The sequence below is a fragment of the Rhodamnia argentea genome, chromosome 1, assembly GCF_020921035.1.
Source record: "Rhodamnia argentea isolate NSW1041297 chromosome 1, ASM2092103v1, whole genome shotgun sequence".
NCBI classification, from domain to species: Eukaryota; Viridiplantae; Streptophyta; class Magnoliopsida; order Myrtales; family Myrtaceae; genus Rhodamnia; species Rhodamnia argentea.
This window is the reverse complement of record NC_063150.1, coordinates 27,656,407-27,671,015: the sequence shown is the minus strand read 5'-3', so window position 1 is coordinate 27,671,015 and position 14,609 is coordinate 27,656,407. Positions and strand designations below refer to the sequence as shown.

At 37.7% G+C, this 14,609-nt stretch overlaps 2 protein-coding genes across 5 annotated transcripts in view; both read right to left on the bottom strand.

The window, feature by feature from the left end:
* Window positions 1–14,351, bottom strand: part of LOC115751743 — a 91,680-nt gene extending 77,329 nt beyond the window's left edge. For 2 of the 4 annotated variants that reach the window (XM_048272116.1, XM_048272118.1), the window contains exon 1: window positions 14,093–14,253. In XM_048272116.1, coding sequence (XP_048128073.1) covers window positions 14,093–14,118 — 26 coding nt within the window. In that variant the 5' untranslated portion in view covers window positions 14,119–14,253. Of the gene's footprint in view, window positions 1–14,092; window positions 14,254–14,319 lie in introns of those variants that run through there. The other 2 variants (XM_048272109.1, XM_048272106.1) reach the window with 2 other exon arrangements.
* LOC115751744 lies at window positions 10,921–11,806 on the bottom strand. Its single transcript, XM_030689723.2, has 3 exons — window positions 11,518–11,806; window positions 11,170–11,244; window positions 10,921–11,133 (listed from the first exon to the last, which is right to left on the bottom strand). Exons 1-3 carry the CDS (start codon window positions 11,751–11,753, stop codon window positions 10,959–10,961), a joined length of 486 nt encoding a protein of 161 aa, XP_030545583.1. The 5' UTR covers window positions 11,754–11,806; the 3' UTR covers window positions 10,921–10,958.
* Window positions 14,352–14,609: the final 258 nt, after the last annotated feature.

The window sequence follows — 14,609 nt, the reverse complement described above, 5'->3', positions numbered from 1 at the left end:
AATACAAATCATACCCGCATCTCAATAATTACTCACGTGTGAGCTCAATATTAGGTTTACCCTCCCTTAATTCAAGTATCTTTCTGCACTAGTCTTTTTTCTCTAGACCAGCCAAACTGAACTATTAAGGCTATCATTGGGACCATGTTACTACACCACAACGCCCACCTACCTAAAATTCGCGTTGGTAACTAGATTCCTTCCTTAAGATATTCACTATTGACCAAGAGCTAACGTGCAGGTTGTGTGGGTTACATACATGGGTTGGCCCAACTTTTTAAAGGATTGAGCAAGACTAAACTTTTTTTTTTATAGTGGGAGGAAGGAAAGCATTGGAACAATACACATTTGCAAAATCCGACTCCCACAATCACATCACCGGAATTGAGCAAAACTAATTCTTCTAAACCATCATTGGACCGCCCCCGGCATGGGAATAACCTTTGAAAATATTCAAAAACAGTAGTTTTGAGTTACCAATATCTAATTATTTCGCACCACAAATTGGGGATGGACATTGGAGGGCAATTCCTAGTCAAGCCGCATAAGCAAAACAGTTCTCGGAAGTAGGGAACCCGTGAATGAGAAGCGAGAAATATCACTTCAATAAGATGAACAAAGTATAATAGGAAGAGGCATCCAACAATTATTGTTAATGAAAATGTATTTCGAAGTTCAGCTTTATACTCTTCAAATTTTTCTCAGTTATAAACTATATGAATAACAAGTAAATCCTTTAGGAGGCCATTGAACAACTGGAAAAATCCCAGCCCCTTTTTTGTTCCTTCTTCTCCTTTTTTCCCTTTATCCCCAACACCATGGTTCGTAGCCACGTGCTTTAATCCTCTAAGCTATAGGCTCCCAGCGTTTACCATGGCCACGATAACAGGTACACCAGAAGTGCGTCCTTCCCGATCCTCTTTTTTCCTATACTTATAAACTTCATTGGACCGAGAAATGATACATCCGAAGAATCTTATATACCAACTAAAAACAGATCTGATCTTGAACTTATTTAAATCCTATTTTTTCACAAATATAATTCAAATTAATTTATTCATCTAATTTATTCATAAACAATTCACGGTTGTTAGATATTTATATAATTACCATAGTGAGATCAAGGAAAATCTGGGAACAACTATTTATATAGTGAAAAAGCTTGATCGTGGATATAACTTTGAGATTTCCCAATGGCCATAGTTGATTGATTGTTTTTCTTTTTCTCAATCAGTATCAATTGCAACAAAAAAACTTTAAAATACAGATGAGGAATTGTAATCAACTATTATCGTCTTAGGGAAATTATAGTTCTCTCCGGTTATGCATTTTCCATGTATGCGTGCCTCATAAACAACACTAAATATGTATTGGCCGGAGTAGAGAAAAGTTAACAAATTATCATCTCACCGGTGGTAGTTCATCTTATCCATATAAGCCCAATGCAAAGAGTTTCTCCCTAATCTTTCGTAGCTGATTTGCAACTCCACCAATGTTGATCCGTCTTCCAAGCACTGAATTGGAACAAGCGACTCCAATATCATATACCATAATCAAACACTCTTAAAATATGCCACCCCTTTTGGAAAGCCAATGCTAAGGACTATAGGAACAAGCGGCTCTAATATAATGCTGTGAACATCTCCAACCAGACAATGTCGTAATTATAGACTGTTGTCGCCTATAAGTGTTCGTTTATGTATAATAACGTTGATAGACAAACTTGAAACCAAACGCAATGAGTAGTCCGAACATAGAGAAATGATCCGAGCCCAACAAAATGACATTGTGTCCTTAAGACAAATTTGTCCCCACAATCGGTACCCAAGGGTCTTGGACAATTACCTCCCAAGATAGAACGGATCACTTTTCCTCCAAAGCGCCACTCCTTCAGAGGAAACCTTCAAACGCACTTCGTAGAATAATCACACAAATGATGAATAGTGAAATGAAAATTACGAAAATGGTAGTAGTTTTTTTTTTTCATTCGATGGTCAATGCTTTATTTATAGACAATGATACGAAGAGTCACGAACTAAAGGTTAAGAACGTTGACGAAGAATCACAAATATGTACTGTTGACGAAGGGTTACGAACCTTCATGAAGGAACATGAACCGAACAGTTCTCTTTATTCGAACAAATATGTTCGTTCAATCAAATAAAAATTTCTGAACAAACATACCTGTTCGGACATGTCCGTTCGAATTATGTCCGTTCGGTTTAAAAAGAATAGAATAAATAAAACCGATAGGTATGTAAAAAAAAATAGGAAAGCGCGGACCCCGGCCCGGCCCAAACCGAACCGAGCCGAGCCACCGGCGGGCGGTGGCGGTGCACGCTCATGTGGGCCGACCTAGCTTTGTGTAGGTCATCTCCCCTCCACAAAAGTGGGGTACCCCTTGAAGCCCAAGCCCATTTGTGAGGTTCCAATATTTAAACCTATCTTCCATCTACTCTTTTTCCCATATAGAACTCTCCATCCTTCATTGTTCATTCAACTTCTTATGGGACTTTGGTTTCAAAGTCCCAACATAGACATTGTCTTCTCTTGAAACCTCACCTCCCATTGCATATTCTACCATACATTCAAATCATAGTGAAGGTCAAATTGGGGTGCGATCATCAAATCAGAACATAATGGGCATAAAACTACTAAAGTTATCCTCAGCAGCCAAATTTCGATAGAAGACCCACGAATTATTTTAGGTGAATAACTTTCTTGATTGGAGAGAGAGAGAGAGAGAGAGAGTATACTTAGTGCAACATAACCAATTATTCCTCTAAGACCCACTGAGCTCATCTAATTACCTACAATATCAAGGGAAGATCCAAGAAGGACTTTTCCCAATCCAAAGTCGCCAACATGTGTGACCATTAAGAGGATATTGTTTGGCTTTAGAGCACAATGAGGGTCGGCGAAGGTCGACCGGCGGTTTAGCCTTAAGGTTGATTTCCTCAAAACATCGGTGCTAATTAAATAGACTAATTGATTGACTTCTCCCTAACTTATCACCCAAGTCATAGAATATGAAGTAAAACTTCAAAATTGACCATCGGGTTTGTAAATATCTCATGTTGTCTCGCTTGACTCTACTAATAATTTATCCTCCATTTTGGCATAAGGATTTATTCGAGCAATACTTTATACGGTACGAAAATTTTTATCAAAAATACTAATTTCACATTTCATAAGAAAAGTTATGACATTTGATCCTAAATAGTTTTTACCCGATGTTGACATAGAGGCGCCATACGGACAAGATCGAGTATATAAATGGGTCGGCCCAACTTGCAACAAGGCATGCATAATTGACCCTAGGCCAAAATTGTTGTCACCCAACCTAGTTGCGCAGCCTAACTTGCCCATCAAACAAAAATAAGATGTGAATTATCATGTCCCCATTTGTTAATCGACCAAAGAAGTTTAACGATTGCAAGTGGAGAGAGAAGGGGCTTGCTCGGCATATTCATCTTCCTTAGACCCATAATCGTAATTTCGTGATGTCGTCGGACGTTCTTCGGTCCAAAACCCTTCCCTATGTATGCTCCCCGTCTCGCCGATCTATACCCCTCTCTCTCTCTCTCTCTCTCTCTCTCTCTCTCTCTCTCTCTAGTGTTGTAGGTGCGATCCAAGGGAGCGGCACAAGTCTCCATTCATGTTGGTTTATCAGGATCTCAATACCAATAACAATTAGTTAATTAGACTTGCCACAACAATAGCTCGATGAGATCAAGTTGCATGAATTAAAACTTGGATTTGCAATGATTGATGAATTTAAGTCACATGACTCGTATCGCCTTACCATAGATGCTTCTACATTTTTGCTACTATAGATTGATTTCATGTGAATAGGACAATTCAACCCAAGATAACTAGTCATGCAATCGGTGACATTGCAAAGAACAAGTGCAATGCTTTACGTTTCTTGGCCATTCACCACAAAGTTTCTCAAACTATGTTTTTGTTATTAGTCTTAAAAACCCGAATAGCCTATGAGGTCGAGATCATCAATATCAAGTCATGGCAATCTTCATGTGTCCGGCTCGGCAACAATGCAATTGAGTTGAATTTGGGTTTACACAAGTATGTCAATTACGTCAGCTCAATGCTAACAAGTATTAATATTATCTAAGGATGAATCCACATTTTCAATTTGCTCTCTTACGATAGACTGCGACACATACCTACTCTCGCCTCACGCATAGTCCTAATGTTGTGATCTCTTTCTCTGTTACAAAAGATGAAAGGTGACCAAAGATATAGGATTGAATAGCCAAAAAAATCCAAAGTAATAAAGAACACTGCACAAAATGTAATGCACGATTTTAAAATAAAAAGCTTATACAAAAGAATCACAACGACAATAATTGAAAACTAGACACAAAGATAGGCTTGATCCAATCAAAGTGATCCAATAGATAAGGCACTTGATCTCGTTGAAGCTCTAAATGGCCGCTGCACCGAACGCCACTATGAACCACCATCAATCAAAAGACATTCTTGATTTTACCTTAATTACGTATTTTATAACAATCAAATTTAGGTACAGACTTTTCTACACATCGTCATCTATCGCCATCGATGTGGGTAGTTAGTTAATTCTACAAATATATTTTAAAAAAAAAAGGTCAACGCCTTTTAGTTTTGAAAAATTGATCTTAAGATTTTGTATGTTTACCGTGAAGAAAATCATGATCTAGTTTTGATTTATGTTAAAAGCCCAAAATAAATGACTTAAGTACACTATAAATGCCAAAACTTGTATATGATGCTCACTTTAGTGTCAAAACTTTCAAAACGATCAATTAAGTGCCAAAACTTCCAAAACAATCACTTAAGTGCCAATTTTTTTGAAAAACGCTCACTTCAACACTAACTCCGACGAGCTACGTCAGCTCAAATATTAATAAAAAGTAGCCACGTCGGATTTCTGGCGAGCCACGTCGGCTCAAATTTGAATTGGCACTAAAGTAAGCCTTTTTCAAAAAATTTGGCAATTAAGTAATCGTTTTGAAAGTTTTGACATTAAAGTAAGCACCGCACACAAGTTTTGATACTTATAATGTACTTTTGCCCTAAAATAAAGGATGTAATAGTAATTTTGTCCAACTATTCATTAAAAATGGTTCACTCATTCTATTTTGAACACACCGACACACTTGATTATTTTTTTCGTCAAAACACATACCCTCCTCTATTTTTTTCTTCTTTATTTTTTTTCTTCTTTTTTCTTTTCTTTTTCTTCATTTTTAAGAAAAGCGGAACCTTAAAACGTTATACACAAGAAAAACAATGCAAACTCTGCTGAAATTAGCACTTTTTCCTTTGAAGATTTATCTAACAACAGGGCTAAACTATGGTTTTAGCCAAATATCATCAGATTGAGACACCCCGGCTTAAGATATAGCAGTTGATCAAAGAAGCACACGGTCAAAATCACATGCACAAAAAAAGAAGGAAAAAGAAGAATTTTGTATGTGTATGTACGTGGAATGCAAGACAAAACACTTATCCAAATGAAAGGTGGTGGCAGCGGAGTGTCACAATGGAGCATACAGCCAAGCCCTCCAAGCAGATGGTGAACTGATTATGGTGGTTCACGGTGGCATATGGCGCAGTGGCCATTTTCTTCAGAAGCAGCTCCTTCTTGACAGGCATAAAAGATGAGAACACGCACACATACACACACAAACTTTGCTAGGGTTTTGAGGGAGAGATAGGTGACAATGGAAGAGACGATCGGTATATATACTAAAGGGGTTATAATGATGGTAATGAGAAAATGAGGCAACCTCATACAAGGCATGTATAATCCGGGTTGGCACATGAAAGCCATGGATGGAAGTGTATTAAATGGAAAGGATGACACAGATCAAATCTGATGTGGGTTGTGGATTTCCTCATTGTTTTGGATGGAGATTTCGGGGGGTGGACCCACAATTCCAATGATGACACCAGTGAAAAAAATGATGGAGAAATATCTCATTAAAACTTTGTTTATGTACTAAATCAAATTCGGACAGTTAGATTGGATAAGACTCTTCATTTGAATTCAGTTTGATTCATGTATTACCCTCATCTAACGATTTATCAAACAGACATAAAATTAACAGGGTTCGTTTCTCGGGCCATGTGCAAATTTTCTTTCTTTTTCTTTTTCTTTTTCTTTTTCTTTTTCTTTTTCTTTTCGATTTTTGCTAATTACACTGGCGATTGAATGGATAGAATCATAGAGCCAACTACAAAAAGAAAAAATAAACTTGTTTTCCATGGTGGTACCAATGAAAGTCTTGCATTTTTTTCCAAACATACCATGGCCATTTTCCATAATTAGGGTGCATTAACTAAGTTACTCGGCTTTAGAGAGAGAAACCTGAGTCGGAATTTCTTAGGTACTTTCCACGTTATGAACCATTTAAATCAATCATGACAATTCGACAAGAAATATTCAATCATGACAGAAAAAAATGGAATTATTGTATCCTTTGCACGTTGACGTAATCCATAACAATTAATGTAAATAATTAATTTGGATGGAAGACAAGATCGGAGTTTCAAAGTAGCTATAATTTTCCCATCACCTAAATGGGATATGAGTAATGCTTATTTTGACACTGGTCTACAAAAGTATAGGATGCTTAACCTGACAAATTGCAAATGGATCACATTCAATATGAAATATGGCATATCATACATTATATTATTTTTATAAATCAATATTAGGATCTGTTCGTTTGGTGGAAAATGGTGATTTAGAAAATATTTTCCTAAACAACGTGTGTTGCTTAAAATAATTCGTCAATGAAAAATATTTTTATTGTCAATAAAAATTTATGTCTAACTATTTTCATGGACAATAAAAATAACTTTAGATCATTCATTCTTATAAGTGATACAAGTAATTATTTTTAGAAAAATATTTTTAAAATTAGTTATTTTTCGCGAAATAAACTAAAATATAGAACATCATTGAAGAGAGGACAATAATAATGGTATCCGATGTAATGCTTTTCATAGTTGGTAACCCCAATGTGACATGGGATCGATCCAATGTCGAGCCATCAATGCCGTAAGATGTGCCATAGCGATTATAACATCTTAGATTGGACTATATATCTAGTAGTTTTATAATCTCTATCACGCCTCCCAAAAATAACTTGATGTAGCAAATTTTTTCACTAATATGTTGCAAATATAAAGAGATGGGATTTCCTCCACTTAATTCATCGCTCTTGGTTTTCTCCTTATATTGTCCCTGACCGTTCACTATCAGGTAAGCATAAATTAATGCGACATAACTAAGATTTATCATCCACTAATTCCAAATTTCTTTCACTACTTTATTGTTTTTTCGTTTTCTTTCATGAATTTTACCTTTTATGTAGTATGTTTTTGTTAATATCAGTAGAGCCACTCATATTCTGTACAAATAGTGTGACATCCTGAAAATTTCTGCGTAATTTACATTATGTAGGAATTCGTAGTCGATAAATATCGCGCATAAGAATTCTAGTTTGGGTGATTTATGAGATTTTAGCGGAAACACTAAATATATTTTCGTGTCTGTAATGCTCAAGAAATATGGTCATGAGGATTTGATTTCTAAATATTTGTTCTCGTATTGACTTTCTAAGTGGCAGTGAAGTATGTAATGCCACATTAGTTATTAACGGAGATCAATATGCTCCGAGTTTTCGTATGGAATGAGTGGTAGATTTGAAATTCACTAAGTTGAACATGTCATTTCGATCGGAAAATTTTGCGAAACGTTTTGACTAGTTCAAAATGTTTTATGTATTACAAATGTCTAAAACCGACACTGATTTCTTTGTTTACAAGCTGATTTATTTGTTATCTTAGCAATTTACCAATATCTATTTTTGAAACCTTACGATGAAGCCATTTCCCTCTCTTAAAGTATGCCGTCTCTCTTAAATTTTCATCGACTGATTTACCTCCCATGCTCCTTGCATCATGTAGTGCATTTAATGCACTTAATGATTCCTCCCCTTTGCTAGCCGATGGAGTTTTTCATTTCCTAACTTGCCAATGGATAAGGTCATGGCTTACTTCATGAGTTTTGGCCTTAGTCATTTAATGCACTTAATGATTCACTCCAAAACTTGACCGATGGAGAACCATTCCTTCTTTCATCCATCAAAATATCCCCTCCTGTGGCAAATGAAGCCACATGTACCCGATCTATAAATTTAGGGACACTTGAATCAATTTCATTGGACCACATAATCCATTTAATCATTGTTTTAACCTATAGCAATTAATGCGTTAACTATGGTTGGATCAATTGCTTTCCTTCGTACTTGCCGACGGGTGAAGAAATTCTCTTTAAAAGATAGTGAAGTCCCCCTCCATTCACTACAATCGTTAACTTTCATTTATTCTTTTTACTCTTTCGCTTTCAATGCCATGTGTAAGAACGAAGGGCCCATGCTTGCGGATTAAAAGTTTCTACCTTCATCATTCGATTTCAGAAGAGGTATATATATATTTTGGTAAGGGAGAAGAGGTATATTTTGATTTCCACAACTTACTACAAAAGGGTTTTGTCATTTTCAAAATAAAGTATTTGTTGATTTTGGTTCTATTTATTTTGTTAGAGGAAACGAGAAGTTCGATTTTTGGCTCAAGTTATTTCAAAGTAAGTGAAAATTCTAGGCGCTAAGTTAGAATAATCTACTTAGTGTTATTGTCTTGGTTGAGTAGCAGTCGCTATTTTTAGTTGCTCTTGATGGTAAATGTGAAAATGCATTAAGTTTGGAAATCGAAGTTAGTGAACTGAGAGGTTGTGTTCTGATTTGTGCTACTAAAAGGGGAATATTTTTTTTTTTTTGGTCTAATTCTATTTTATCATATTCTACTATACAAGCTACATTAGGTGCTTTATGTGTGCGCGCAAGTTGCGAAACCCTATTCCATCATCATGTGTCCCCACCCTACTCCCTTCGAAGATGGGGATTCGAACCACCACCTCCCTCTTCCCATTTGGGAAGAGTGGCTACCAGGACAATTCCCCGGTAGTTGAAAAAGAGAATGATTGGATTTTTTTTTTTTTTCCTCCAAAAGAAAAAATGATTGATTGCAATTCATCAATTTAAGGTAAGCTATGCTTTTGAAATAATTAGGGGAAAAATGTTTGGGCTTTTTAGCAAGTACGGAAGTGTCGCATGGGTCGATTAGATAACTGAGTGATGCTATATGTATTGACACTGCTCTACAAAAGTATAGACTGCATAGCCCGAGAAATTACTAGTGGATATGGTACATCATTAACTATATTATTGTCGTAAATTAATCTTAATATGTCAAACATTATTGACGTGAGCAATACAATAGTCATGTTTTTCCATAGTTGGTAACCCCAATGTCCCATGGATCAATTTGGAGAGGAGGAAGAAGGAGGGAGTTGAGGACTTTGCTTTTTCGACCAACGACTCCCTAGGAACAACAGCATCTTAAATTCGACTATATATCCCTAATCGCTATCGCGGCCCCCAAAAAAATAAGGTGATTTTGCGCATATTTCCACTAACATCTCGCTACTATAAAAAGATGTACATGTCCAGATGAGCATAAATTATTGCGACATAATTAAGTTTAACATCTTCCTTCTATCAACTTTGAGTTATTCAGCTCCTCGCGCTGGCTTAAGCATTTTAAATGTAATTGTGATTTGCATTTCTCCTGATCTTGTGAGTCAAATTATTTTACATGTCCCTATGGCTATGGTGGATTTCTTCGAGACATTACTGTTAGTTACCATATGACTTAAACATTTCCATATTAATCTAGGAAAACTTATTTCTTATAATTTGTTAACATAATTATATTACTAAAACACTTCCATGCAATACAAATTTTGTGGACAACTTTTATAATTTTTTTATTTTTTAAATCTTCATATTTTTAATTTTTTGTTCCTTTTTCTTTTCGAAGGTTGGCCAACCGACCCTCGCCTAGATCAAGCACTAGCCGCGAAGCCCTTGCCTCACCGGTTGCGTACAAGGGCCACAGTGACCCTCCCAAGGACTTCGTAGGAAAAAAAGTAAAAGAAAGAAAGAAAAAGAAAAGGGAAATTTTAAAATTTTAAAAAAAAGTCAAAAATTAAAAAATATATAAACTATTTAAGAGAGCGACATCTTATAAATGAGTTGACTCAACTAATAATCTTTGTAAGCTAAATAGGTTGTAAATGGGTTTAAGGATAAACCCATTTACAACCCATGTATAAGAAAGGCTTACAACTCAAACCGATTAATATATCATTTATTAAAACTTGAGTAACCCATATTCAATCCATCTCATTGAATATGGGTTAAAACGTGGATTTTTAACCCGTTTTGGCATCTCTATAATGGACGGGTTATGAAGGTTACTAGTCCATTGCTCCAGTTGCCCTCTAAAATCGGGCACGGACCGCCTAGACATCGGTCCCAACTTGAAGAACTGGGGAGTGAACTGATAACCTCCAAAACCGAACCAAACCAGTCGGTTCGATTCAATCTGTTCGGACAATTTTGCTCACCCCTAGACTAAATTTGTGTTTTCTAATGGGAGCAAGGAAAGTCAACCCAATAATTACATCAGTTTTTGAAAAAAAATAATAATGAAAACATCTGCTCAGGTGAATCCAATGAACTCAACCCATCGCATCCCCACGATGAATTAGCAATGGGAAGAGATGGGATCCCTCTGTCACTTTTGAAAATTCTATGGAATGGATCAAACTCTACTCGTTTTTATTAAGAGCTATTGGAACAATCCTTTTCTGTGAAATCGGACGCACAACGATTACATCACCAGATGGATTAAGACTAATTCTGCTAAACCAACCACTTCAGGAAATCATTTGGTTCGCCCAGGCAGCTTCTTTACGACCCCACATACTGATGAGATCGGTTCGGAAACAAACCTTCCATTTGGTTTCCTCTGTCCGCTCACTCCGAGAGGTCCTCAACGGGTTCCTCGACATCTGACAAAATATCCTCGGAGGAACCATCTATGCCATCTCCCGGCTGGACATCTGCACTTAAAGCTAGCAGCGCTTCCCCAACGTCGGGCAGCTGGACGTCGACCATTCCAGATCCTTCGGCTTGAAAAGGCGTCTGCGAGCTGGAACGACTGTTTGCAGCATGCATCATGGTGTGCCCTGGTGGAGATGGTAAGTTCATTGACTGCTCCACAGGAGCTGCACCAGCTAAGCGTCCAAATAAGCTCCCAGTACTAGCTCTACAAAGGACAAAGTGTAACCAACAACAGAATTAGATCACCACCTTTGAGTTGTGAGTTGACAATATTTTTCACCAACAAAATAATTCCAAGAAAAAAATACGGGTGTGCTAATTGAGTATAGCATCTGTTCTTCACCGTATGTATGTCAGTATCTACCAAGAAACTGTGCAGCATTGACAGGATAAGGAGAAGATGCTGGCAGAGAATGATCATATGTCACCAATCAATGTACGTGGAGGAGCCTCTAATTTAAGAATTGTTCACCTGCTATTGAGAATGTGATACCCCATGAACGCAACTTCTGGTGCCTCAAGTCCAACAGGTCGGATGCTGCTCCCCCCATGAGGAAATGGATCATAGTGTTCATTGGGGCCAACATTGCCTTGGAATGAATATCCATAACTCGGCCTACCGTTGACCCCAAGATGAAGATGATTGTTCCTAGTCACATGAGACGGCGCCGAGGCCCGAACTGAACCATTAACAGAACCCATCATCATGTGGGCGGTTGCTCTATGGCGGCGTTGAAAGCGGTAGGGGTGTCTAATAGGACCACCATCTGCAAAATATGGCGTTTAATCAGTAATCCACTGAAGGTAGCACCCTCATCAGCACACAGGCCAAAGGAACTTACTTCCAAGTGTCAGATATCCGCTGAACCTGCAAAAGTAAATAATACTGTCAGGGAAGGAGAGAAACACTGTATAATATAAGGAAGATGACTTTTAAAGCAAAGAAATAGAAGACTGTAGCAAGTAGCCTCATTCAATCAGCTAAATAGAAAGAAGTCAGTGCAAACACAGGCTATTTTTCATCCATCCCATAATCAAGGTTGATGACTAAGCATTCGATCACATTGTACACGCCACAAGTGACCTCTCAAATTCCCAACAAAAAGAAAATATATTCACTAGAAACAACATAAGACTAACAAGTATATCTAAGAAGAGCAGCTGCATTTCTAACAAAAGAGTTCAGATGGAGATCAGCAAAGCTGCAAAATTAAGTTATATCAGTAGGAGGGAAAACAAGATCCCCAAGCCAACAAATTTGCTAGGAGTGTAGCACTACAATCGTATTTGTTAGAAATAATCTCAATTACAATGTGGAAATTGCTCCTCTAGAATAAATTTCACGCTGAATTGTATCCTAGAAAGAACCGTTATTTATGGCATGAGATTCAAATGCGTTTAATAGCCTGGACCTATCAAAGGAGACAGCCAAGAACTCACAACACACTAAACCAAGATAAGCAGGAATAGTGTAGAACATTGAAAACTGGAGAAATTCTTGCTTTAAGAAAGTTGCTACTGAGCCAAAGAAGGAATGTTAAGGTCTATGTAACGCTAGTATTTACCATGTGACCGACATCCGACATATAAGCGAAAAAAAATTGACAATGACGCTTCCTACAGACATGAGATAGTATCCGCTAATCGTCAGAACAAGCATTCTCTTCTTACAGACATGGCAAAAGTAAACATTCTGCAAGCTCAAAGAAAATCCACACTTACGATCCCCGATAAGGGCTCCGATAGGTTCCAGACGGTGGCTGCTGCTGCACAAATCAACAAAAGATTCGGCTTGAGAAAACAACTATGCGTTAGACAATGTCACAGGTATGACAGTACCATTATCACCCAAGAGTAATAACAATGAAAGACAAACTGAAGCACAATTATAGAGGCTACAGTGTGGTTGCAAGAGATTAGACAAAATCATCATACTATGGTCAAAATAACAGCATAAATAAAATACAGGGATCATGACCAATTCAAATGAGGTTTTATTTTTGGGTCTTTCCGCTCTTGTTAAATGCGTGTTCCACAGTAGACTTCTTAATCTCGTTCTCAATCCCAAGCCCATTCCACACACTCCATAAAAGTCTCATCCACAATCGACTGTCCTCCCTCATCAAAATCAAAGGGTCTCTTTCCACTGACCTCTCTTAATGATCCAGATTAGAACAAAGAAAGCCATAGTGGCATCATGCGAATACGCTGAACGCTTAAAAGTCAAGGGTTTAAAGGAAAGGAACAACCATTTCACGTTTTACCTTTTCTCTTGTCACTGTTCTCTCTACCTTTCCTTCTCTTTCTCTTATGTATCAACAAGATGCTCAAAATTGCCCTCGCACTTGTCACAAACTAAACAGTTGTTCAGTTAAGCCCCTTAACTTGTAATTCATTTTAATAGGGGGCCTTCTTCGATGTGAACGAGTAATTTCCTTCACATGCATGTGGCCTTTCATCATGTTGAATCGGATTCCAACAACATACTAAGAAGACAGAGAGCAAAATAGAGAGGAGGAGCAAAGAACTTGACAGAGTTGAAAATTGCATGAAAATACATTGGAGAGCTCAGTGAATAGAGAAGGAGCAAAGAGATTTTGACTCTTACTAGTTTGTAGTCCACTTCAAAAGTATACAGTTCTCCAGTCCTCGTCTTCCACAAGTAAAATCAGATCAACTCAAGCTCATCACGAGAAGAATGAGACAAAGCTCGTGAAACTTAAAAAATGTGATTTCTTTCCACGACAAAGTCTAAGAAATTTAAAATCTCAAGTGCAGATTCCAGAGTGACGGCGATAACTCAATCCACATTACACCATATGCGAAATAGGACACCACATTGCCCCTATCCCATCAGTTTCAACTGTAACTTATTAAAGTGATCTAGCAAAGCCAATATCAAAGTCCAAAAGGAATGGAGCCACGAGTCTAGTCATATCAGGTTCTAGAATTAGGGCAAATATGAATTTGCAGGATCCAGGATTGCATGAAAACAACAATCAAAGGCTCAAAACAACTCGAGGCAAATAAGGATGACTATTTATTACCATTCCGACAGGTGGCTCCTGCACATATCCCTGGACCGTTCCACGGGCACCCGCTCTGCCCATCCTAGGAGCACTGGTCGGGAAGGTCCTCCAGTCTCCTTCCTCCACTGCCTGGCACACTGGGCATCGCATCGCGTTCACGGCATTGAAAGCCATGCCCAGGCAATCTGAATCATAAACAACCGCAGCATGGTAAGACTGATAGGAACTACAGGGAACAAAGGTCAGGACATCGCATTCACCCTCACTCCTCTCTCTCTCTCTCTCTCTCGTGGGAAACATGCTGAGTAGAACTCGAAGGAGAGCTCAACGTCGCATCCCAGCTTCACCATCTGATCAAGGTTCTTCTCTATCGTTTCATCGTCATCTTTCTTTTTCTTTTTCTTGAGTAGCCATGTTGTTTTTTTTTTTTTTCGAAATTGACAAAATTGTATGATAAAAAAATCGTATTGCAATGATATTACATCAAAAGAAGAAACTTCATTCAATTACGTCAGATTCAATGACTAACAATGCT

Excerpts from the sequence above, each read along its gene's own strand:
- LOC115751744 (XM_030689723.2), bottom strand. The coding sequence starts at position 11,753 with ATGATGATGGGTTCTGTTAATGGTTCAGTTCGGGCCTCGGCGCCGTCT. Across the intron at positions 11,245-11,517 it reads TATCACATTCTCAATAGCAG|TACTGGGAGCTTATTTGGAC; the intron begins GTGAACAATTCT and ends TTGTAGAGCTAG. Across the intron at positions 11,134-11,169 it reads AACTTACCATCTCCACCAGG|CTCGCAGACGCCTTTTCAAG; the intron begins GCACACCATGAT and ends CAGTCGTTCCAG.